Below are 27028 nucleotides of genomic sequence, written 5' to 3'. Positions count from 1 at the left end.
ACAAGCAAGATAAAGGGCACCAGCACCAGCAGCTACAGATTCCCTTTCACAGTAAAGCCCAGAGTCTTACAGTAGTCCTCCATATTGCACCAAGTACTTTGAAGTAGTGCATTTGTGTGACAGTTTGCTTATTAAAACAGCAAAAAGTATTTTTTCTATAGACCATAAGTATTAGGATATGTATCTCACTTTTCAATGAACTTTGATAGTCCGTATTCCAACATTTTGTAAAGAGATGTATCTTCATCAGGTTTTACCTCAAACCCAACTACTTCACTGATCTGGAAAATAACGCAAAATACTTGATATTTATTTACAAGTATACAACTGTTGGGGTGTTATATACAGTAACATTTCAGTAATGAACAAGCTGTTCAGCAAAGTATTGTACAAAGTCTCTTGACATGTCATGCAATAAGTTTAACTAATAAAGTTAACAGAAATTCTGTAAGACTCTATCATGAGCAAGAGAAAATTACCTGCAAAACATTCACCTGAGAAATGTGAATGTTTAGATTTATCAAAATGAGAGAACAATATACAATATTGTTCCCTACAGAGGCTTGCTCTTTCTCTCTCTTGCTCCGAATGGCATGTGTGATAAAAAAAAACCTTTTTCTTGGGAACGCACAGCTAACGTGGGCACAATGCACAGAAGAAAGGTGCAATTATTTCTGGCCTTAAAACCCACATTGTTGTGCGTTACTCTAGCGCATTCCACTTTAGGAGCTGCTGCTCATTACCATTAACTCTGCCCAAACTCCTCCCATTTGCATACTAGCGTGCATTGCCCTATTTAACACGCACGATACAGTGTTATCACGTGCATTAGAGTTTTAACGCTAGCGTTAAGGCCCTAACGCAAAATGATAAATGACTCTGAAAGTGTGTTAGGTCTTGGTAACCACAGCAACAGAAAGTTATTTTCCCGTATTACTTTCTGTTGGGAATCAGAAACAAACTTTAGGGAAAATTCAGTCCCAGCACTTTGGGCCTCTGCACAGGCCAAAGGAGGGCCTCAGGTCAGCTGGCCCCATTTTGAAATTCAGCACCAGTGGTGCAGTTGTGAATGAGGATCATTCCTGCTCCTTGTTGACCTAGGAGCAGCATGGTAAGTGGGGAGGGGGGCTGAGGGGATTAGGGTAGAGACCCCAAGGGAGAGGGGCCCCAAAACATTGGGGGGGGGGGGGCAGTTTTGGAAACCAGGGACAGAGTTAAATTATTTATTATTATTATTATTATTTATTATTATTATTTACCTTGGTTATTCTTTTGTTATCTCAGTGTTAATCTCTCTTTTGCCTTCTCTACATTCCAAGTTGCATTTTATCCCTGTTTTATTGTAACTGCTACCTTATTCTTCTATCACATGTTAATGTTTTTAAGTTATTAAGTATTTATTCTGTTGTCACACCTTGTTATTTGTAAACCGGCATGATGCGACTCCCATCGCGAATGCCGGTATATAAGAAATTTAAATAAATAAATTAAATAAATAAAAATTCCAGGGATAATGCTAGTGGCAGGGCTCTGGTTTCTGAATATTCATATGCTGGTCAGCTTGGGGAGAGGAGGACGGGTGGGCATAGCAACACAGGCCACTAGGTCTTCTCTGGACATGGGTGGGGGCATTCAACAAGGGCTTATGGCCTTAACCTGATGATGCTTTTGGGGAAAATTAACTACACCTCTGAAGGTATTTCATTATTATCCAGCCAAGCTATAATGTGGATGAAGAGATGACCATCTACTATTCATATTTTTATATCAGCTTTTTCTTTACTTTTTAAATAATTAATTGTAACAGTACCTGCTTCCAGTGTCTATTCTTGATTCCACGATTGCAGATAACAGAGATGATTGGAAGATGCATTTTAAACTTATCTATTTTAATTTTGACATTTTCAGCTACACGTTTAGGTCCAGGAGTATCTGCAAATGTTTTTGCCAGTTTGTACATTGTCCTCCACATGTTTCCTATGTCTTCATTAATATCTTCCGCATTTAACTCTTGGAATGGACCTGAATGTATAATGGGAAAAGACCAGACAGATGTTTTTTATTGTCACAATACAATAAACAGCAATTTAATAATCTTGTTTAGAGCCAACAAAACTATTTAAAACAAAATAGAGAAATATGAGCTGGGTAGGTCAATCCCAACGAGTAGATTATGCACCCTTGCCAGCAGATGGAGATGGAGCAAACGCTGACGTCATGGCCATATAGTTCCACCCCTAAATCAGCCCACCAGTATTCTCTGGAAAAGCCAAACTGTGGGCAAACTGATTATACTTGAACATTATCATCAATGGGCAAACATTCATGTTTCTCAACCAATAGGAACACTGAAGTCAGTCAAGAAAGGAACATATCTAGCAAACTAGGGCTAGTGAAGTCACTTGCCAGTTGCCAATGAAGAGCAGGAATCATACTCTGCATAGCTCACCCTAAGAAAGGCTAACCACCATTTCATACACCAGCAGCCGAGAGCGGGTCTGGAATTGACTTACCCATCACTAAAGGAAAGGAAATTATCAGGTAAGCAGTAATTTCTCCTTACTTGGCGGTTCAGGTAGATCAATCCCAACGAGTGGGATGTACCAAAGCTAACCTCAAAAAGGGTGTGAGGTTGCCAGCGGTCCAGACAATACCACCCACGAAAACATTGTGACCTCCCTAGCTCTAACATCCAAGTAGTAATGCTTGAAGAAGGTGAGCAAAGATGACCAAGACACCACTCGGCAAATTTCAACAGGCAACAAAAAGCAAAGTTTCACCCACGATACCGCCTGACCCCCACGTGGAATGCAGTCCAATTTGTCTTGGTAAGGCAACTTCAGCAGCCACACAGGTTGTCGTAATGACTTCCTTAACCCAGTGGGCAATCGTTGCCCGCATCGCCAGTGCTTCTAAGTTACCTCCACCATGGAGCACAACCAGATGATCAGACTGCCAAACAGCCTTAGTCACCTCCTAATACCGCCATAAAGAATACTTAACATTGAAGGAATGCAAAAGGCAATACTCAGCTTCACCTCTGCCCCTGTCCAAGGCAGACAGAGAAAAGAAATGATTTACATGAAACTCTGAAACCACCTTGGGCCAAAGTTGTACTGTCCTCAGGTCATACGGAGAAAAGGCCCATGGCAGGAAGAGACCCGAAGTGCCAAACAGATTGCTACCAGAAAAAACAGTCTTCAAGGTAAGCAGCCATAAGGAGAAAGCACACAGTGATATAAAAGTTGGACCTGCCAAAAACTCGAGGACCATGATAAGGTCCCATAGATGCACTGGAAGCCCCAACGGGGAACGAACATGTTTAACTTCCTGCAAGAAATGGGACACGCCCAGATGGGAAGACAAAGGACCTCCAATGACTCTTCCCCTATAACAAGCCAGGGCTGCAACTTGAATCTTCAAGGTGCTAAGGGCCAAACCCTTAAACAAGTCATCCTGAAAAAATTCCAAAATCAAAGGAATATCATTCTCAAGTGGTTGAGTACCTCGCTCAGAACTCTAGGCTTCAAGGACCCACCAAACTCTAACATAGGCTAGAGAAGTAGAAAATTTCCAGGCCTGAAGAAGAGTGGAAATTACAGCAGAAAGTGCCCCTGATATAACAGATCTATCTAAGATGGTAGCCTGAGGGGACTGTCCACCAGAAATCTCTGGAGATCTGCATATCAGAGCCTTCAAACGCAATCCAGAGCCAGCAAAAGGATGCTGTTGGTTTGACCTGTAAACCTTCTGGACCAGCCTGCCTTTTAAAGGCCAGGGGGAAACCCATATGGCAAGGCACCATGTGGCCATTCCTGAAGAAGAGCATTGATGCCCATCGCTTTTGGGTTCTCCCTAAGACTGAAAAAGTGTGGAACCTTCGCATTGTTAAGTTTGCCAACAGGCCTAGATCCAATAGGCTACAGTGGTTCACCAGAAGCAGAAGGCTTAATCCACCAACTCCCATTCTCTTAGGTCCAAGTTTCTCCTGATGAAGAAATTGGCTCTGATGTTGTTTTTTCCAGCTACATGAAAGGCAGATTTGCTAGGAGAAGCTGCTCTAGCCGCTCGGCGAATCACCGGCACGTCAACCGAACCACTTGTACTTCCAGTTTGTTGTTGTTTCAACACTGCTCTGCTGCATTCCAGCACCTTGGCACCACCAACTCCTGACAGGGAGCCCCCCCCCCCCCAGTCCCAGGGGTCGTGAGTACCAACCAATACAATCAGGGAAATTCCTTTCGTAAGATGATCTGCCCTTTCTCTTCCTTCTCATCCAAGTTCTTATCACCCTGTTATATGTAACTGCCTCTTCAGCACCATTGTTATAGTTATGTTTACTATGCACCCCTGTTCTATGTGAACCAGCATGATGTGACTGCTGTCTCGAATGCCGGTATATAAAAATCTGAAATAAATAAATAAAAAATAAATAAATAATCACCAGACCAACTGGAATTTCACCTCTAATGGGAGGAACAGCCTCACCACATAGTTCTTCAACTGTGGACTCCAACAGGAGATCAACCGTGCTGAAGAGGGCGCATATGTGCCCTCTCCCAGTGACCTCTTCTAATGCAGCAGGCATTAACTCTCAGACCTGTAGATAAGACCCTCCAGTCGGACAAACAGGGATCTGCAGGGATCTAAGTCGCAGTATCAAGGTGTGAATCTGACACTGCAGCAGGAATATTCTGCCCTGCCTTGTATCAAAGTGAATCACAAGATACTCCAAGGTCTGAGATGGCTGCAAATCACTCTAGGCCAGATTCACAACCTGTTGCAGAGCAACCAGCCGAACGCAGCCTGGGCTCCGGCGCGTATACCCCTGATGCCATGGCCAGCCTCTCCAGCACAGATGTGGCCGCCCGGTGTGCAGCAACTAGGCCCACACCGCTGCTGCCAGGATGATGCAAGAATCTCCTTAGGCTCACGCGCACCTGTCATGCCAGCACTTAAAGGGCCTGTGACGGGAATCCTCCTGCAGCGTCCCCTGATGACATCATCAGTCTGGGAGTATATAAGGCCAATTCTCCTGCCTCTCCTTGCTTGGCAATAGGTCGATTCCATTGGAGTAGTGGTTCGCCTCTGTGTTTCTGGTTCCTGATCCTTGCCTCCTGGTTCTTGCTTCCACTGTGTGTCTGTTTGAATTCCTGTGTTGTGTTTCTGGTTCCCTCACAAGTCTGGTCTTCTCTTGAGTTCTTGTCTTCATAGTCTGTCTCCCCTCGACTGTCTTCAGCATCTTGTCTGCCCTACTGTTCCTCCTCTCCTTGCCCCTTCAGACTGGACTCCTGGCTTTGACTTCGGATTGTATCATGATGCTGATTGACCTCCGCCTGCCTTTGACCACTGCCTGCTCATCAACTTGCTTGAACTCTGCCTGCCCAGACCTCTGCCCGAAACACAACACTGAATGAACTTCACTTGCCTCTTACCACAGCCTGCACCAGTCACTGCTGCCTGCCTCCTGCCCCAACCATTGCTCATACTGATTCCACTTCTCTCCATGCTGGCCTCTAACACCCTATTTATTTACTGTTGTAAATAAGCTAATATTTTACATTTTTGTGTTTTTAAATGTTCAAATAAGTTTTCATTATATCCCATAACTGTTGTAAGTAAGCATCCACTCTTCTCCCCTATATAATCTTTTACCCCCCCTTAACCGCTGTAATTAAACAACAATGTATAACCCCGTTAAGCAACCTCTCTTGTAAATACTGCTACGTTCCTTTTACCTGCTCAGCTGCTCTCTTTCCTCCTTACCTTCCTCCCTCTCTCTCCCCCCCCCCCCCTTTTTTCGCTCCTGCTCCATCCCCCACTCCCTGTTTTTTGTAATTTCCTCCTTTCTCAAGTTTATTGTAAACCGGTGTGATGTGCTTGCACGAACACCGGTATATTAAAAGCTGTTAAATAAAATAAATAAATAAATAAATGATGAATCTACATCTCCACAGAGGCCCGCGTCTAAATCCAGCCGGCCCCGGTACCTGAGGTCTCAACCTAAGGGGAAAGAGGGCGGGTATTGGTGAAGCTCCTGTTGAGCCTCTGCTTCAGCCAACTCCACCTGCTGACAGTGGGGACCCACAGGGCTCCTCCCTGTGGGTTGTGTCAACTCCACCTCAGCCCAAGGTTTCACTTCCGCAACACCACCAAGTCTAGTTCCTGTAGCAAGGAACCACCCTGTGGGAAGCATGTTTTGGTATAAATCAACCAGCTGTCCAGAGAAAACTAGAAATTGGCCTTTGTGGAGAGCCACCACTACCGCCACCATGAGTTAGGAAAAAGATCCTGCACATAACAGCTTGCCTGAAGGCAAGACCTGAAACTAGTGAAGATGATCCAGAATAGCAAAACGGACCACTGATGTTCTCAATGGATGGGAATACACACCCAGGGCCAGAACATGCCTTCTCTCTTAGGCATGACCAAATAAATGTATATCTCTGTGATTCAAGAACAGGAATCACTACTTTCAGGTTCAACATCCATTGGAACGTCGCTGCCACTTCTACTCTCTGCTGAGGGAAGTTAGAGAGACCATGAAGACATCTGGAGGAATGTGAAGAAATTCTAGAGCAGATCCATCCTGGAAAATCTTCAAGAACACATTGATTCAAAGTAATCTGGAACCACCTGTGGTAAAAATGAGATAGATACCACCTATCTCCTGAATTAAGTGAGCCTGCAAACCTTCATTGGAAGTCCGAGGGCTCCAACTCGAGCCGTATCCTTTCAAGGTCCTTAGGGTGAAAGGACTGAGATTTGAGAAAGGGAAGGGACCTCTGGGAAGAATCTTCACTATAAAACGCCTTAAAGGCTTTACTTTAAGATAGCCTTAATCCTCCTATCCTGCGCATCCTTCAGTGCTGAACCTCCTTCTACTAGGATGGTGGGACAGTTCATGACAAAACACACCAAGGCATCCACCCTAGGGAAATGCAACTACTCTTTGGTCTATGGATCCAAGGGGTATAAACCTGCCAAGATGCGTCTTCCTTTAAAAGACGCCCCTGGCGCACTCCATTCCAGATCAGTCAACTCCTGGAATGCAACCCGGAGGGGAAAGAAACAAGAAGCCTTGCGTAGGGTACCAAAACAGGAACTTCCTTCTGCATTCCCAAGGAGACAGCCCAGTCACTCCGAGGGTCTTCAATGCTTGAGAGACCAAACCCAGCAACTCATTTTTAAGAAAGAATCATAATAGAGTTCAATTTGGCTTCAAAGGTGTGGAAATGTTCCTCATCACCATCAACATCATTGGCATCATTTTGATTTACCTGCATTTGAGCTTAGTCAGGCAGTATTGTGTCACGGCACTTGGCCGCAGAGCCAGGCAGGGAAGGACCTGGAATGCACAGACCAAGCTTAGCTGGCACTGCCGATACAGAAGACCAGTCCTGGAAGAAAGGTCCAGTCCAGGCCCCTCAGGCTCAAACCTGACGTCCTGAGAGCTAGTGGCTCATGACTACTCGGCCTGTCATTCAATCAAGGGAGGGATACCCTCTGGAAGGGGGAAAATTGTCCCATGCATCCAGGCAATGCTGACACAGGCTTAAAGAAAGCTGTGGCTGAATGACCCTGACATGGCATGCAGCAAAAATAGATAAGCACTTAGGCTTCCTCGCCAAGGGCGCCATAGTTGTAAGACTTTCTCTCTCCTATTAAGAAAAAAAACATCCAGGCATGGGCCTTCTTGTCTTTCCCTCCCACTCTCCTGGTATATTACAAAAAAAAAACTTCTTTCCCTCCTTCCTTCTCTGTGCATAAAAAAAAATCCCAGCAATGGGTTCCCCATTTCTCCCTCCCTGTACATTTTTTTAAAAACCCTGGACAGCAGGCTCCTATCCTCCTCCTCTTCCATTCCTCCCTCTCTCCCTGTACATTTCTTTTAAAACCTTCACCATTCCTACTGTATTTTAAAAAGGTACCCCAACTTGCTCCCTTCCATCCCTCCCTGATAGCTATAAAAGAAAAAGTGATGACTAGTGAGCCCCCTCCCACCTTCCTGTAATGTATTCTGCTTGTAATAGGTTTGTTGACTTGTTTATATTAATCAATATACCATTGGGATCCTCACTGAACAATTATGATTGGAGGATGCGGAATATAAGAATCCATAAATAAACAAATAAAGGACTTCTATTTTGCCTGATAAATTGTTAGTCTGTGAATTAGACCAGATAAATTGAACCAGTTAGAAGAGAGAAATTTAAACAAAGCAGATTTACCCAGCTACAACATGATTTTCACCAGGTAAATCTTTTGAATGACCTCATAGAATCTCTGTCAAATATTTAACTTCATAATATTTGTGGTAACCCCCTCCCAACAAGCATAAGACTGGAAAATAATAGTCTTACCAGACATCCATTCCTCTGATTTTTTATAGAAATTGTAAGCTGTCACCCAAAGCTGTTCAAAGGGAACCTTGTTTGCAATTGTAGCTTGAAGTATTGGGAATTGACTCTTCTCCCACTCAAGCAGCTCCTCTTCTTTGTTAATTTCCTTTGAAAGATAACAGTTATTACATGGATTCATTGGTGAGATGGTATCAGAATTATTGAGATTTTAAAGAGTAGTGCCTCCTTCCCATGGTAAAAATGCAAGAGGCCCGATATTCAACGCCACTTAGCCAGATAGGTTAGGGTTTATCCGGCTAAGTGGCAGAGGCTAAACATCTGGCCATGCTGAGCAGCTGCCACGTAGCCGGATAACAACAGATTTTGCATCTGTGCAGATACTTTTGAAAATTGCCTCATTTCTTTTGCTGCCAATTTTTGCTGCCTGTTTGACTCATAAAGCTTACTCACTACAGTCACAAACCCAAGTGGACAGAACCTAGAAATCACAGGACAGTGACAGGTAGGCATATCAAAATGTCTTTTTTGCACAATGATGTTTGTCCAAGGGACAATAAGGGGGTAATTTTCAAAACCATTTATGGGCATAAAATCTGTTTTTTTTTATGAAGATGGCTGTTACAAAATTGGCCAGCGCTTTAATCACATACAAGTGGACACGTAAAGCTAAGTTGCTGTAACAGGTGATCTCCATAGCAGGATAAATGAGCCGCATAAATGGTGGGTGTGTTGTGTTTGTCAAATGACTGTTTGTGAAAATATTGTAATCCATATTGAACAAATATTTGGAAAACGGAAGATATTTTAAATAAATAAAATAAATAAATATAATCTGATGGTGCCAAGATGGAAAAGCTCTCTCAGTGGGGTCTCGCTTCTGAGAGGCACACAGGCATCATCTGCCAACCAGACATGTTGTCCTGAGACGTGAGCTAGCTGCTGGGTGCCAAAATCCAAGACATCACAGAGAGATTGTCGAGAATCATCAAACATACTGACTATTATCCTATCCAATGAAGCTCATCCATGTTGGCACCAATAATATGCTAGATATTCCCTGGAACATATCAAAAGTGCCTTCATGGCTCTGGGAGAGAAGGTGAAGGAGATAGGTGTGCAGGTGATTTTCTCCTTAATTCTCTCACTCAAGGTTAATGACCAAGGCAGAGAAGCACACATTTTTGGAGGTAAATGAAATGTTGTCTAGATGATGTTGACAAGACTGCACCAAATGGCGGCTCTAAGCATGAGAAGTCCCTGCCTTTTTTAATTTGGGGAAAAGTTGCTCAGCCGGTAATGGTCTGAGGTGACTGCCAAAAGTCCCAAAGTGTGTGGTTTCTCAATCTTCTGGCTTTGAAAAACATGGAAAGACAAGCAGCGCAATCAGACATGTCATGAGAAGGGTTCAAACATCTAAAAAAATGATTCTATTGATCTGATAAGGCCATTTTCCAGGCACAACAAAGACATCTCATGAAGCCTGGTTTCCCTGACATTTTGAAAAGAACTAAAGCTAGGTCGAACTCAATTTTGAAATAAAAATTTTAACTCAGCTAATCTTTTTTTCTTGGAGACTCACAAAGAAAAACGGAAAATAAGGAGAAAAAAAAGAGAAAAGAAAAGAAATAAGAAAAAAGAAACTATAAGAAAATTATGATGAGCAGCTAAAGAGAGCAAATTCATATCCGTTCGCACAAGCGAAAGAAAAAACATTGAGGAGACTTGCGCAGTGGATGACTGCCCAGGAATGTCTGCACATGTTCAGAAAGACCAGAGAGCTTTTCTGTCTTGGCACCATTAGATGATATTACCCACTTGTGTGGCTGACTTCAACGCACAATTAAACTCTGGAATTTGTTGCCAGAGGATGTGGTTAGTGCAGTTAGTAAAGCTGTGTTTAAAAAAGGATTGGATAAGTTCTTGGAGGAGAAGTCCATTACCTGCTATTAAGTTCACTTAGAGAATAGCCACTGCCATTAGCAATGGTTACATGGAATAGACTAAATTTTTGGGTACTTGCCAGGTTCTTATGGCCTGGATTGGCCACTGTTGGAAACAGGATGCTGGGCTTGATGGACCCTTGGTCTGACCCAGGATGGCATTTTCTTATGTTCTTATGCTTTTCCGAGAACCCAGTTTTGCACATACTTTTACGCAAACTGAGCAGAGGCATCCATCCCAGGCGGCAGAGTCAAGACTTGCACACACAGGGATAAGGCTATTCTTGATACATCAACTGCTATCTACCAAACAGAGATCAGAATTTGTAGTTTGCTTTACTTGAATTATGAATCCCTTAGGAATTTAAACCGATCAAAGGTAAATTCAACAATACAAACCTCAAATGTGACTAGTGCCGTGTTCAAATCTGAATCCAGCTCATTAAGTTTTTCAACATTAGTTTTCATCTCATCCATGGTTACAACATCACATTTTCTTAAGTTTTCCACGTCTCTGCTGTAGTCCTCAAGTTGTTTTTCAAAGATGGAACGTCTGTAATTATATTTAGACTCAAAATAATGCTTTAATTGAACCACTCTGACTCTTACATCATGCGGAGGGCAATTTTCATATTGCCCACCTAGCTGCACAGTCCATGGATACTCTTTAGCCATGGACACTGCACCCGTTTTCAAAGTGAAAGGTACCCGCAGACACTTGCACCTCCTTTTTCTGCAGGTATTGTTTGAACGGAAACAATACACATACTTTTAAAATAGAAACGTACACACGATGTGATTCCCGCCCTAACCCTACCCCAGAAATGCCCCCTGCTCAATGCAGATAAAAGAATGCGTGCACCTTGGCCACACCCGGAGTGAATCATTTCCAAATAACCCATTTACTCGCACACATGGCTTTTTGGAAATTGCCCTCTCTAAGGGCCAGATGTACTAAAGGATGTTTCCCATTCTGTATCTATGAGAAAATGCTTAGTACCTATCTCCCTCTAGAATATTTCAGTATTTGTTGAATTTGTGTCCTCTTATCCTGGATATTAAACAACAAGTTTAGGTGAACTATTTTAAAAATTTCATTTCAGTTACCTCTTGTGAAAATATAGATCTATGACTGTAAAGGTGTTCTGTAAATCAGAGAATAAACTAAATATTTTCAGAGGGTCTGAATCCCATAAATATTTTTCATGTAAAATGGATTAGTGCATTTTGTCAGCACCCAGCTGAGAATTTTGATGCCAATGAATATCGCATCAGACCTGGAAGATAACACACCTGCAAAATGTTCCTCTCTGCAGCTGCAGCCCACAAAAAAATGGTAACCAGTACACAGCAAAATACAACAAAAATAATACAGAAAGGCAGCAAAATATCTACCTTTTCGATAAAAGATAACAGAATCCAAAGTGGCAAATCAATAATATATAGCAAAGTTAGATTTAAGAAAACAGGATTATATTGCTACGATACCAGAGGTAAGAGCATGTTGTTAAGTACTGATCAAGCTCTTAGTAAACTTTACTGGAAACCTGTAGCTATTTTTATACAGTAGCCAATGCATTTTTTGTTTCCTTCCTGGAGAGCTTCCAATCATAAAGATGTACCTTCTTTTCAATGTTTCCTCCACATTATCTCTCTTGTTTGACAGGCGATTTAAGTGGACTTCAAGGACCGTCTGAATTTGGTCTGGCCATTGGAAGACAATACTATTCAGATGTAGATCTTCAACTAGAATAATAGAGGAAAACTTCATTAAAGGTAATATCTAAGCCCATAGGGGCAGAGTTTAAAAGCCCTGCACGCGTAAATCCGGCTGGATTTACGCGCGCAGCGGGGTTAGGCACGCCAAGCCTATTTTGCATAGGCTCGGTGACGCACACAAGCTCTGGGGCTTGAAAAAAAGGGCGGGATGTGGGCGGGGCAGGCCGGGGCCAGAGCCTCCAGGCACAGCGGCCATTTGATGCTGTGCCCGGGATCACGGGCCAGCCGTCAGCCAGAGCGTGCAACCTATGCCTGCCCAGAGACAGGCGCAACTTATAGGATAAAGGTAAGGGGGGGGGGGTTAGGTAGGGCTGGGGGGCGGGTTAGGTAGGGGAAGGGAGGGGAAGGTGGGGGAGCGGGAGGGAACGGAGGAAGGCTGCGCGGCTCGGTGCGCGCAAGTTGCACAATTGTGCACCCCCTTGCGCGCGCCAACCCTAGATTTTATAACATGCGTGCGGCTGCGCGCGCATGTTATAAAATCGCGCGTACCTTTTAAAATCCGGCCCATAGTGAAGATTTGTTAGCAGAAATAATGCATCTTTGATAATTTTTCTGTGACAAATTATCAAAGAAAATGGTTGAATTAGCACAAGGTTGAATTAGCACAAGTTTGAAACGCAAGAGCAATAATGCTAATCATCATGGCTTTGAACTTTATTACTGTCTCAATCCCTCATGTCTCATATTATTTATTGACGATAATGTTCTGATGTTTCAAATGTTTGCTATATTTAACCAATTTCTCTGCGTGCGGTTGTGTGTCCAATATATGGTATGTTCTTTTTTGTTAACACTCAGTTTGTACAAAGGTGAACCAAAGGACTCAAATAAGTATAAACAGTGCAACAAAGTCCTTAGTATGATTATGATACCATCAATAGTGGCCAGTCATAATAGGCACTTCCGGTAGCGGGTTATACAGGAAAATTGGTCCTTAACTGCTAATTTTCGTTCCTGTAGTACCACGGATCAGTCCAGACTGGGTTTTGCCTCCCCTCCAGCAGATGGAGACAGAGAAGTTTTAACGGACTCCGTCCTATACCCCTGAAGTGCCACCTAGAGTCTGTCAGTATTACACTGTACCCAAGCAGAAAACCATAACTTCCAGTGAAGCCAAACTTCCCCCCGAAGAGCAGAGGGAATGAAAACCTTGTAACGTATTGAACGAAACCATGCCCATGTAAAGGGGGGCATACAGTATAAGAACATTCGATAAATCTGCAGAAATGAATAACAACCGGCCGAGCGGACTTTCCCTCTCCCCATGGGTGGGACTCTGGACTGATCCGTGGTACTACACGAACGAAAATTAGCAGGTAAGGACCAATTTTCCTTTCCCTGTACGAACCCGGATCAGTCCAGACTCCTGGGATGTACCAAAGCTTCTCTAACCAGGGTGGGACTGAAAGAGTCCCGCTCGGAGAACACTGGCCCCGAAGCAACAGGGCTCTGGGGCCCAGACATCTAGACAGTAAGGCCTAGCAAACGTGTGCGGAGATTTCCAGTTAGCTGCTCGACAAATCTCCTGCAGCGACACCTGCTGACATTCCGCCCACGAAGTTGCTTGCGATCTAGTAGAATGAGCCCAGAGACCGACCGGAATCGGACGGCCTTGAACTAGGTAAGCCGAAGCAATAGTTTCCTTCAGCCAGCGTGTAATGGTGGCCCTTGAAGCTTTCTGACCCTTCCTGGGACCACTCCATAGGACAAACAGATGGTCCAAAAGACGGAAACCATTCGTGACCTCCAAATAACGTATCAGCACGCGTCTGACGTCCAACTGTCTTAACTCCCTAGACTCGGAAGCAAAAGATCTAGGCTCGCCAAGGATGGGAGCTCCACCATCTGATTCAAATGAAAAGAGGACACTACTTTCGGAAGAAAAGAGGGAACCGTTCATAAAGAAACTCCTTCGTTAGAAATCCTTAAGAAGGGCTCCCAACAAGATAAGACCTGTAGCTCCGAAACTTAGCCACAAGGAAAACTACCTTCAGTGTCAGATCTTTCAAGGTCACCCGCTTCAGCGGCTCAAAAGGCACATTACAAAGGGCACGGAGAACCTAACACTAAACCCAGACTAAAGGTTTTGCACCTCCACCATCTGCTGGAGTCCGTTAAAACTTCCGGAGGGGAGGCAAAACCCAGGAGTCTGGACTGATCCGGGTACATACAGGGAACTTCATTTGCCTTATAATTAATCATAGGCTAATGGATTCATTATATTTTTCTCATTTTTATAATTACAAATAAAATGTGCTTATACTTAGCTTCTCTGCTGCAGTAGCTATGGTCCCCGACAAGAGACCATGTTTTGTAATCTGCATCAGGAGGTACTTCTTTCACATAATCATCATCAAAAGCATGAGTCTATTACTTGCAAAAAATGCCATTCTTCCGAGAAGCAGATGAACTGAACTGAACCTGCCTCCCCAAGAATTCCATAAATTCACAACCCATTATTATGAGTCTGAACAGCTAAAATAACGATGTTTTTCATTAAAATATATCACTGGAATTCAAATAGGACAAAATTGTCTGAGCTTATCACAAACAGTCCACCTGGAGAAGTTCAAGGACTACAATATTTCTTTTGGTGGTCAAATGAAAGGTATCACAATCTGCAAAAAACTTGTCTAAACCTATTATCACCTTTTACCATTTTAATATGTTACATATAGCACCTGATAACAATTACCTTATAATTTTCTTTATCCATAGAGCTGTTCCCATGTTTATGAAATGGAGGAATAGCCTAGTGGTTAGAGCGGTGGGCTGGGAAACTAGGGGTCAAATTCCACTGATGTTCCTTGTGGCCTTGGACAAGTCACCCTGCCCTCTATTGCCTCAAGCTCAAACTTAGAGCCTGATTTACATTTTTTTTTCCAATCTGTGTCCATGGAGGAGAAAAAAAAAAAAACTTGGCAAATTAGGTCCTTAGATTTTAAGCTCTCTGGAGACAGGGAAAACACCTCCAGTACCTGAATGTAACATGCCTTAAGCTACCAATGAAAAGGCATGAGCTCAATCTAAATAAATACAAATACTTTTAACTTACAAGGAAGACTAGCATAGTTCAGGAGAAATTTCAGTCTGTTGGCTGCTTCAGCAATGTCGTCCTTCAGCTTAAATGTAGTGACATCTCTACATTTCTTTAGGTATTCAGTAAGAGCTACCAATTCTTCAGTGTTTACAGGATCTTCACCAGCTTTGTCTACAATTGTATTATATTGATTGCAAATGCTACAATATAAAAAAGGAATACATTGGAATTATTTCTTTAGATTAGAACAGTGGACAGTCCAAGAGAGATCTGGCAGATCTCAAAGGCATGCCAGATCTGCGAAGGGTTAGGAGAGGAGAGAATAGGGAACAGTTCGTATATCTTTTTCCTAGAATAGTGAGGCTATGAAACAGTTTACCAGAGAACTGGTAGAAAAACAATGTGGGCCTAACATTCAAAGCACGTTCAGTGCTATTTAGCCAGATAAGCACAACTTATGCAACTAAGTAGCAGCTGCTGAATATGTGCCTACGTTCAGCAGCTGCTGCTTAGCCGTATAAATCCCTTATACAGCTAAAAGTTAAATGCATAAAAAGTAGGCTGGGAGGATTGGGGGCGGAGCGAGTTAGCCACATAAGTATGGGGTAGATTTTTAAAAACTAAGCCCGCGCGTACTTTTGTTCGCCCACTAGGCGCAAACAAAAGTACGCCGAATTTTAATAGATACACGCGTATCCTTTAAAATCCGGGGTTGGCGCGCGCAAGGCTGCCCAAAATCGGCAGCCTGCACGCACCAAGCCACGCAGCCTGCCTCCGTTCCCTCCGAGGCCGCTCCGAAATCAGAGCGGCCTCGGTGGGAACTTTCCTTCCACCCCACCCCACCCCCGCACCTTTCCCTCCCTTCCCCTACCTAACCCACCCCTCCAGCCCTATCTAGACCCCCCTCCTACCTTTGTTAGAAAAGTTACACCTGCCTGCCTGCGATTCCCCAGCCCCCGGTTTCGGAGGCTTCGGCCATGCCCCCGGACCGGAACCCCGCCTGTGGCCCCACCCCCGGATGACACGCCACCGCGACACGCCCCCCCCCCCCCCGACATGCCCCCTCCCCAGGAAAGCTCCGGGACTTACGCGCGTCCCAGGGCTTGCGTGCGCCACCGAGCCTATTCAACATAGGCTTGGCGCGCGCAGGGGGAGCTTGGGGCAGGTTTCGGGGGGTACGCGCGTACCCCTTTGAAAATCTGCCCCTATATATGTAAGTTTAGATGAACCGTAGAGCAGGTCTAAGCTCAGCCAGGTAGACTTATCAAGCTAAGTGTGTGTATATGCATATATTCAGCAGCTTTGCCATGCTGCTGAATATACATCGTAACTTATTCAGATAAGTTCTAACCGGCTAAGGGGGTCATTTTCGAAGCGTATCGTGCGATGGCTGCCAGCTTTCGCAGGCCCGCCCCCTGTTACCATTGGATTCTCTAAGGTCTGCAAGGTGAGCTGCCTGCATCTGCTGGAGACAGACAAATACTGAAGGGCTGCAGGGTAACTCTCTGTCCTGATATAGGATACCCTTTCAGTTTTGGTCTGTCTCCATCTGCTGGACAGGAGGCTCAACCCATGGTCTGGACTGATCCGGGTACGTACAGGGAATGTGGATTACTGAGATTTAGTGAAGCAGCCATAGTGCAAAACCACATTGCTATAGGAGAGGAAAATAAGAGCAGAAATCTCTTTTCTTTCCACTTTGCAGTAACTAATATATTAAGCCATTAATGTGCTGAAAGTCTCCCTCCATCTTTAAACCCCTCCTACCCAGACAACATGCCCAGATGGTTCTAAGGAACTGTCACCTGCTGAAGGGGTACCTCCAGTGAGATGCACCCTCAACACTACCTGCAGTCAGCAGGGATCTCCACAGTAATTGCAAGTGTTCCCCCCCCAGGCCTGAGCATAGCATTTTAGAAGTATAGCCTGGCCCAACCATCACGGATGGATGAGGTATGCAAACCTGGATCTCCCACATTACAATGCACAGTGACTTAGCCACAGGACCAGCTCAGTGTACTGAGATCTTTAAAACTTACTAAAACAAATGTATACCTCGTATTGAGCACCCTGTTTTCATCCACTTGGAAAACAATCAATCTGTCTTTTAGTTTTTGGACTCGCATGCAGAGCTCATCATTCAAACTTAAAGCATCAAGGCAAAACAAGGCTAGAGGAACAGTGATGTGCATGGAGGCAATTTCTCTTTTCAGATCTGTTAAATCATTAATTTTCTGCATGAAAGGAAAGAATACCCCTGTTAGATTGGTTTTCTTATTCAAACTGCTTCACAATATACACATACACTGCATGCATTTCTTTATTTGTTTTTAGAGCTCTGCGCCCTTCTATGGAGTTTGAAAGTAAAGGAGTAATGATACAGATCACATCTGGATATTCAAATATGATTAATGTCATGCAGCCAGCTATGATGATAAGGCAGCTACCATTAGTACAGTTTCAAATAGAAACAGTAAAAGCTAATTACAAACTTTTCTAAACAAAATGCCACCCAGATATGGCATCAATAAAAGAAAATGAATTGTGATTGTCCATTATTCAAGATTTTTAGTCCATCTTTCATGGATGGTCAGTCACTTCAAAGTGGCTCATAGTGTAGTTAACAGGGCTACAAACAATATTTGGAGGAGTAGCCTAGTGATTAGACCAGGGAAACCAGGGTTCAAATCTCAATGCCTGCCCTTGAGCAAGTCACTTTACCCTCTGTTGCCAGAGTCATTAAGGCTTTTCTCCCATGTTGTGTCTATGGGGAAAAACCTTTTGTGAATCAGGTACTTAGATTGTAAGATCTCTGGGGACAGGGAAATATCTACCTGAATGTAATCTCCCTTGAAGCGCCAAAAAGCAGAATATAAAAATCAGATAAATAAATAAAAATAAATGTGCAAATTTATAATGTAGGGAACAGTTAAGATGCTACTTAACGTGATTGGTTTACATCAAGATTAGTGATAAGATAGATCAGATACAGATATTATTCAAATTATAATTTAGAGAAAATCACAATTTTCTAACCACTTAGTATCATAGTTTATGAAAATTTAACTTCTCAGTTGACCCTTAAGTACAGAATATATTGCAGTATGTTTTCAGCTGATATAATTCTGCTAGCCAAAAAGTCATGTTTTTAGTTGGTGCCAAAAGTCCAAGCATTCATTAATGGTTTGCAACTAGAGGGGAAGTGAATTCACCAGATCTAGGTCAGCACCTCTGCGCAGCCACCCATCACCACCACCAGCAGAGGTCATCAGCGAGCCTCCCTCAAAGCCACTCTAGCCACTTTCTCGCTGATCTTTTAAGGTAGCATCTCCAGCCCTACTTAACCCAGCCTATCCATTCCCTCCTTGTCTCTTCATCAAGTTACCTTGATGTGGCCATATGTGCTTCCTTGCCTTGCTTTCCTGCCTTGTGGCCTACCTCAGCTTTCTGCCTTGCCTTGTGGCTTACCTTGGCCTCCTGCTTTGCCTTGTAGCCTTCCATGACTTCCTGCCTTGCTCAGTGGCTTCCTGGGCCTCCCTGTCTTGCCTTGTAGACTTTGGACCTTCTAGGTTTGCCTAGCCAGCCTTGTGCCTGGTTTGGGTCATTCTAGTCCTGTCCTTGTCTTGTCCTGTCTGGTCTTGTCCAGCCCAGTCCAGTCCTTGTCCTGTCCAGTCCCTGTTTCCAGTCCAGGCTTGCACCCACACTTCAACCCTTATTTAACCATCTTCAGCATTGTCTCCTGTTCAGGGCTTTGTCTCCAGCCTCAGCCTTGCCCTTGGTTGCAGTCCATGTCTTCAGCCCTGCCTGTATCCAGCTCCTGCCTGCCCTCAGTACCAGCCATGTCTCCAGCTCAGCCTGTACCATGTGCCACCTCCCAGCCTGTGCCGTGTTCCAGCTAAGTCCTGCCGGCCACCAGAAGCCAAGTGCTCAACCTTCAGGGAATGAGGCTGGTACAGGCAGAAAACCCAGTCCAGCCTTGCCCCAGAGTCTGGCCCTGCTCTTGTAGGGGTAATTCCCAAATCCAGCCTGCCCAACCATGACACGCTGAACACTTTTGAACCTTATTTTTTTTCAAACATAGTGTTTTAATGGATGGAGTGGTCAGATGTTGCTTTTGGCTTGATCATATATTTTCTGGGGGGGATGATACCCGCTTATCTTTTCAGAGAGATAAGTGGGGCCAGTGCTTTTAAATACCTTTAATGTAAGGGATAGAATTTTAAATTTGACAGGGAAGAACAAATGGAAGCCAGTGTAGGGTGATTAAAAAGGGAGAAGCCTGTTCCAATTTCCTGCTACCCATGATTGTCCTGGCAGTGGCATTTTGTAGTTTTCTCATTGTCTTTTTCTGCAGACCCATATAGATGTCATTAGAATAGTTCAAGTGTACAAGTACCATTGATTGCATGTCACCTTACTTTCCTCGTTACTTCTTGGCTTAGGATGACTCCTAAGCTTCTAATCTTGTGTTGTGGGCACAGAGTGTTGCGTCTGTGGATCCTTGGACTGGGGTGAGATTGGCTCTACCTGCAGGGAGGGGCTCTTAGGTAAAAGTCTCTGGGAGTAGGCGAAATAGCAAAATCCGGAGCCAGGCTAAGGTCAAGGCAGGCAGCTGACAGTCAAGACAAGGGTCCAGGCAGAAGTTGGAGGCAGGCAGCTAGCAGACGAGACGATAATCTAAGCAGAGATCAGAGACAGGAAGCAGTCAGGTGAGACAAGGCATGAAGCAGAGGTCAATACCAGAAATCAGTCTGAGGGCTGGTCGCCGCATCTCAAAAAAGATATAGTTGCGATGGAGAAGGTACAGAGAAGGGCAACCAAAATGATAAAGGGGATGGAACAGCTTCCCTATGAGGAAAGGCTGAAGAGGTTAGGGCTGTTCAGCTTGGAGAAGAGATGGCTGAGGGGGGATATGATAGAGGTCTTTAAGATCATGAGAGGTCTTGAACGAGTAGATGTGACTCGGTTCTTTTCACTTTCGAATAATAAAAGGACTAGGGGGCATTCCATGAAGTTAGCAAGTAGCACATTTAAGACTAATCGGAGAAAATTCTTTTTCACTCAACGCACAATAAAGCTCTGGAATTTGTTGCCAGAGGATGTGGTTACTGCAGTTAGTGTAGCTGGGTTCAAAAAAGGTTTGGATAAGTTCTTGGAGGAGAAGTCCATTAATGGCTATTAATCAATTTTACTTAGGGAATAGCCACTGTTATTAATTGCATCAGTAGCATGGGATCTTCTTAGTGTTTGGGTAATTGCCAGGTTCTTGTGGCCTGGTTTTGGCCTCTGTTGGAAACTGGATGCTGGGCTTGATGGACCCTTGGTCTGACCCAGCATGGCAATTTCTTATGTTCTTATGTTCTTAAGGTGGAGCAGGCCAGGCAGCCAAAACAGGATCAGGCTAGCAACATGCACAACTAAGTAGCTGGACCTTTGCTAAGGCATTAGGAAAGCATCTGTGGCAGCCTTATGAAGGATAGGTCAATGACATCATCAAAGGGCGCCACAGGGGCTTTTCCACCATGGGCCCTTTAAATGTGGCTGTGTTGGTGCATGTGCATGCTAAGGAGGCCAGAGTCAACCAGTCACTTCAGGGTTGCTGGCGGTGTCTTTCTGCAAAGACACCGGTGAAAGGTAAGATGCGTGTCTCACAGGAAACGCCCACGAGCCACAGATGTAAGAGTACTCTCCCCCCTTAGGCCCCCTCTTTGAGGCCTGGGGTTTGGGTTTTGAGGCATACTGTTGGTGAAACTCTCTCCGAAAGCTAGGATCCACTATGTTAGTCGAGGGTTCCCAGGAGTTTTCCTCTGAGCCACAATTTTTCCAGAAGATCATGTATTCTATCTTGTTACCCCTTTTGCAGGAATCCAGTGTCTGTTTGACTTCGTATATCGTATCTTCCTCCAAGATGAGTTCCTTGGGTTCTGGAGTGGTGCAAGTAAGCCATGAAATTACCAGAGATTTAAGTAAGGAGACCTGGAAGGAATTATGAATCTTTAGCATGGGAGATAGCTTCAATTGATAAATGATGGGACCTAATTGGTATATTACTGAGAAAGGTCCTATGAAGCAGGGCGCCAAGCATAATGAGGGGATGAGGAGGCATAGGTTTTTGGTACTCAGCCATACCTTATCTCCAGTCTCCTTTTGGTATCGGTGACTTTTTTAGCTCTGGCAGCAGCCTTGTTGATAAGGGTGTTGGTTTGTTCCCAGAGCCTCAGTAATTCTTCCGTTGAGAGCAGGGATGCAGAATATGATACCATTAGGGGAATTGGCAATGGGACTTGAGGTTGCTTCTTGTAGATGATTTGAAAAGAAGAACCTGTGGCAGCATTAATATGCTTGTGGTGGGAAAATTCCACCCATGAAAGAAGAGAGGCCTAGTCAACCTGGTGCTCATTAACACAGGAGCATAGGAAGGTCTTAAGTGTTCAGTTGGTACTCTTGGCTAGTCCATTACCTTGAGGGTGGTAGATGGTTGTATAGTCCAGAGTGATTCCAAACTTCTTGCAGAGAGTTTGCCAATACTGGGTGGTGAATTGCACACCTCTATTCAACAGGATGTGTTCAAGAGATTTGGACCTATAATTCCTTTGCACTCCTTGTGGATTGGATATTGTACTTTTTGGAGTGCTTTCTCTGCTCCTTCTTTATATTGGGATATCTTCTGATTTTTTTGCAATGGAAAAGGTTTGACGTTGTCTTTGGATCATTAAAACCTTTCAAGTATCTGAAAGTCTGTATCATATCACCCCTCCTTTCCTCCAGGGTGTACATATTTAGATTCTTCAATCTCTCCTCATAAGTCATTCAATGAAGACCCACCACCTTTTTGGTCACCCTTCTCTGGACCGCCTCCATCCTGTCTCTGTCCCTTCGGAGATACGGTCTCCAGAACTGAACACAGTACTCACGGTGAGGCCTCACCAAGGACCTGTACAATGGGATAATCACACCACTGTGATTCCCTCCAGACACAATGGGATTCCCTCCAGACAGGGTCACTCTAGGACTGCTTTTACTTTGGTAGACAATGTAGCCCAAGAAGGGGAGCTCCTGTTGCTTGAAAAGACATTTCTCAAGCTTGGCACACAGGTTATTTTCTCAGAGATACTGTAGGACAAACCTGACATGTCTGTGATAAGAGGTCAAGGTTTGGGAAAAGATCAGGATATCATCCAGGTATACAACCACACATGTATGAAGAAGGTCCCTAAAGATCTCGGTAACCATAGTCTGGGAGACTGTAGGGGCACTGCAGAGGCCGAAGGGAATTACCAGATGCTCTTAATGCCCATCTCGTGTATTAAAAATGGTTTTCCACTAGTCCCCAGCCTTCATGCAGATAAGGTTATAGGTGCCGAAGAGGTCCAGTTTTGTGATGATCCTGGCTCCCTGTAGGTGATCGAAGAGTTCAGTGATGAGTGGCAAAGGATATTGGTTCTTCTTCATGAAGGAATTCAGGCCTCGGTAGTCTATGTATGGTCTAAGGGATCTGTCCTTGGCCACAAAGAAGAACCCAGTGCCTACTGGGGAAGAAGATGGCTGGATGAACCCTCTGACAAGATTGTGTTTGAAGTATTCAGACATGGCTTGCACCTCTGGAAGCAAGAGGGCTTACACTTTTCCCGAGGTGAAGTCCCGGGAAGAAGCTCTATGCTGCAATCATATGGGTGATGGGGCAGCAAGGTTTCTGCGTGCTTCTTAGAAAAGACATCCTGAAAATCCACATATTGGGGTGGAAGTCTGGATAGGGCGGAAGACACTATCAAGGATCTGAGGTGCTCTGGGAAGGATAGTTAGGAGTTGAAGCAGGTAGGTCCCCAGCAGGCTAGTTGCAAGGTAGATCAGTCAAACTGTGTCTGGTGCTGTCAGAGCCAGGGCAGACCTAAAATCACCGGGTTGACTGCCTGGTGGATGATGTGAAAGACGATTTCTTTGGTGTGCAACAAGCTAGTCTGGAATTGGAGGGGTACAGTCATCTTGGTGAGGGATCCTGGGAGTGGATCTCCATACCACAGAGGAAATTGTGAGAGGTTGTGGCAACAACTGCGTAGGTATTTGTAGCTGCCGTACAAAATCCAGAAGGATGAAATTTCTTCCAGCTCTGGAATCAATGAAGAGCCGCATAGCAAAAGAAGTTGGGCCATCTCCAGGGTAACAGGAACCAAAAGTTAGGGAGTGGGAACGGTAAGGCCCAGGATCGCCTTCCCTGTTGAGCCTAGGGGTTTAAGTTTCCTGACCTCTCAGGACACTGAGCAATGAGGTGACCTCTGGTCGAACAATACAAGCAAAACTCCTGTTATCGATGACAAATTCTCTCCTCTGGGGCAAGTTTGCAGCGGCTGAGCTGCATAGGTTCCTCCGCAGTTGCTGGGACAGCCGTGGAAGGCAGAGTAGGTGTGGGAGGCCACTGGAAATGAGGGGGCCAAAGTGAATGTCCTGTGAACCAGATGGTTTTCTTTGCCCTTTCCTGCAGGTGCCAATCTATCTTGCCCATCAGGGAGATGAGCGCTTCCAGGGTTGTCAGGTGTTCCCATGCGGCCAACTCATCTGTTATTTTCCTGGAGAAGCCTTCTAGGAAAATGGCAACCAGACTGTCCTCCCGCCAGTTGAGCTCAGAGCCCAGGGTTCAAAATTCCACCGTGTACTCACCCACAGTACAGGAACCCTGGTGTATATGGAGCAGATCATATACCAGCCTACACTGTAGAACTGTTTAAAAATTACTGTATCCATTTCCACCATCTCTGGTGCAGCAGTAGGACTTGTATCTCTCATCTTAGTAGCAGTGACAGGGAATAAGGTACCCTTTTCTTTCTGGGAGGGGGGGGGGGAAAGGGGCAGATACTTCTGGGAAATTTAGCCTTATATTTTGCTGCTAACTTGATAGAGGGTTTAAGCAGTTGTTTGTAAGTAGAATCTGCTGTTCCAAGTTTGTAGGTGGGATCTCCTCTTGTAATTGTTTCTGGTCCATTATGGTTCTCGGCTTCCTGTTAGCCTCAGATTTGTGCTTTACCTGTACAGGGATCTGTCCCAGAGAGATTGCTTCCAAGCTGTGCATAATTTTTATACATCCACAAATTTCACAAAATACAGGCTACTTCAATTGTATGGCACTCTAGTTTAAAGCATAATATAAAAATATAAAATAAACAAGTATTAAACATTACCTTAGTAAAGGCCTGAAGTGAATGTTCTTCTTTGAGAAATGCAGTAATATCTTGTTCTGCCTTGTTGTTCAAAAGATCACTGTATTTTCTGTATGAAATTAAGTATCTTAAAGATAGAAAAGAAAGAATATATACCCAATATGATTTATTATACTATATGTTACATTATTTATCTACATACTGCTAATCACAACCATATGTATCCATGCAACGTCTCCGATGCTGCACCAGACTCCAAACACACTTCAGATATTTGTATTTTTCATAATTATCCATCCAGTGTTATCTCAAATGTAACTTTTGATATACCAACTATCAATAGGGCATAGAGGTACATTTGGGTCTGCTGGGGCCATGTCCTGACCGATGCTCCTGGGTTCTTTCCTAAATGGGGGGAAAGTTAGTCTTTCGAAGCTAGAGGCTTTTATTACAGATCCTCAAACAAACCCAACACCGAATTGAGGTTGTTCAAAAACAAATCCTTTTGCTGGTTAATTTGCTTGCAGATGAACATTCAACAGGAGGTACACTTTGAAATAATGCACTTCCTAGAAATCACAGATACAGTCGCTGGTAAATCAGCACATCCCTGGCAGTAGGTAGTCTTAAAGGGGAACCTTCCTAGGCACTTCCCTGGCTGATACATGCAAACTGAATGCAGACTCCTCGGCAGTAAAAAACTGATACAGTTCAGAAGAGTCTCCACTTTCAGATTCTTGCAACAGCAAGTCTGCAAGTAGATTTCCCAGCCTGGCAGTCCTCAAGCTGACGCCAACCAGAAATCCACTCTTCAGAACTTTTAGGTAATCTCCCATGGACTATGAGAAGTATAGGACTAACTCCCCTCTTCCTTTGATTCACTCTTGGTCCTTTCCAATCTCAAGCCTCCATAGATCCCAAGAAAAATCTCCCAAGTCCTAGGGTTGGGTCAGAAGACTGAAGGTACAGGCCCACGAACAAATGGGCTCATAAGTTTCGTTAAACACACACTCCTCTGCAAGACACCTCCTACTGGGATGTGTCAGGGAAAACTACACACTCTTAGTCTCTCTGACCTCATGCATTCAGTGTCTGTGAAGACTCTGAATATAGGAAGAGACACTTTGGTGATATTTTTACAAGTACAAGGTTCTGATTTCTGTTTAGGAACTGAACACCATCCTAGATAAAAGGCAGGATAAGGGAGACATGACAGAAACATGTAAATACCTTCAAGGTATCAATACACAGGAGGAGGGCCTCTTTCAATGGAAAGGTGGCTCTGCAACGAGGAGGTCATAGGATGAGGGTGAAAAGGGGTAGATTCAGAAGTAATCTAAGGAAATATTTCTTTACAGAGAGAGTGGTGGATGCATGTGGTGGAGACAAGCATGGATGCTTGTCTCCACCACTCAAGGTGGTGGAGACAAGGACCTTATTTAAATTCAAGAAAACATGAGACAAGCACAAGTGATCTCTGAAGGAGGGTAGAGCTTGTAGAAGTGGGCAGATTAGATAAACCATATGGTCTTTTTCTGCCATCATGTTTTTCATGGGATTTCTAAACTAGGGGTAGGGATTGTAGAAGGTGGGCAGATTAGATGCCATATGGTCTTTTTCTGCCATCATGTTTCTATGTTTAAGTCATCAGGCCACTCTCTTCCTACTACTACTTACTAATTCAATAACCTAGACATACACAACACTTTCATCATTTTATTTATCAAGAGGTGTTGTACTTACTAATAAATGATTTTAAAAGCGTTGTTCGCGCAAAAATGCCCACATAACGCAGATATGTGGGCCATGCGTGAGCAATGCAGATTTAAAAAACCTCTATTTATGTTACGAGCGCGACCTCCGGCAGATGTAGGGACCGAGGGCTTAGGGTCTTCGGATCCCGTTACGACCCGAGGGCTCGGTGGCCTTCGGGTCCTATTACAAGTACGACCTCCAGCAGCTGTTACACTCCGAGGCACGGAGGCGCGGTCATCTCTGAAGCTGGTGATGTGAGCCCTTGGGCCGCGGCATGGCCCAGGGAGGAGCCCCAAGCCACACCGCGGGAGGTGAGCTGATGAAAGCATGGGTAATGAAAGCAAGACAAGACTGAAGCAAGGACTAGGGTACACTGCATCACCAAGACAGCATTATCATATTGAGGGTCCTCTGGCAGGCCTCTGATTCTAATATTATTCCTTCTGAATCTGTTCTCGAGTTCTTCAAGCTTGTCGAAGATCTCTGACTGATTTCCGTGAGAAGCAGATCTTGTTTGTCCATCTTCTGCTCCACCTCGTCCACACGATTTCCCAGCTCAGTAATGTCACCCTTCATTTCCGTCATCACCGCCATTATTTCAGTTTTCATCGATTTAATGTCCTTCCATAAGTCCTGAAACCAGCCTTGCAACTTAGAGCGAGTAATTGTTTTAATGGGTGCTTCACCCTTCCCTCCAATCTTGTTGTCAGGTTCAGAATCAGAGGAGGCTTGGTCTCGTGTGGCCTGAGCCCAACTCGCACGTTTCCCCGAAGCATTACCTGCTTCAAAAAAATGCTTCATTTCAGTCGTTTTTCGGCAAGTGGCCATAGCTGAGGAATGTATCTGATCTCAGGCAGAGATTGTAAGCTTAAGGGCAGTTGATTCTATATCTGAATGCAATATATAGAAAGCATCTCAGTCGGTGATGTCACTTCCTCCTCGCAGTAGGTATATTTTAAATCATTTATTTAACAATTTATATACCGACCTTCATAGTAG

General features: G+C 44.3%; 1 protein-coding gene across 1 annotated transcript in view; it reads right to left on the bottom strand.

The window, feature by feature from the left end:
• Nucleotides 1-27028, bottom strand: part of DNAH3 (dynein axonemal heavy chain 3) — a 184433-nt gene that overhangs the window by 110365 nt on the left and 47040 nt on the right. Inside the window, exons 12-19 of the mRNA XM_029576090.1 lie at nucleotides 24296-24401; nucleotides 17178-17356; nucleotides 15138-15322; nucleotides 11926-12049; nucleotides 10703-10856; nucleotides 8364-8508; nucleotides 1811-2022; nucleotides 190-281 (exon numbers count right to left, since the gene is read on the bottom strand). Of these exons, the coding sequence (XP_029431950.1) occupies nucleotides 190-281; nucleotides 1811-2022; nucleotides 8364-8508; nucleotides 10703-10856; nucleotides 11926-12049; nucleotides 15138-15322; nucleotides 17178-17356; nucleotides 24296-24401 (1197 nt within the window). The remainder of the gene's footprint in view (nucleotides 1-189; nucleotides 282-1810; nucleotides 2023-8363; nucleotides 8509-10702; nucleotides 10857-11925; nucleotides 12050-15137; nucleotides 15323-17177; nucleotides 17357-24295; nucleotides 24402-27028) is intronic.

Source organism: Rhinatrema bivittatum, chromosome 14 (assembly GCF_901001135.1).
Source record: "Rhinatrema bivittatum chromosome 14, aRhiBiv1.1, whole genome shotgun sequence".
Classification (NCBI taxonomy): Eukaryota; Metazoa; Chordata; class Amphibia; order Gymnophiona; family Rhinatrematidae; genus Rhinatrema; species Rhinatrema bivittatum.
The sequence above is the reverse complement of the archived record's forward strand: the minus strand, read 5'-3'. Positions and strand labels throughout refer to the sequence as shown.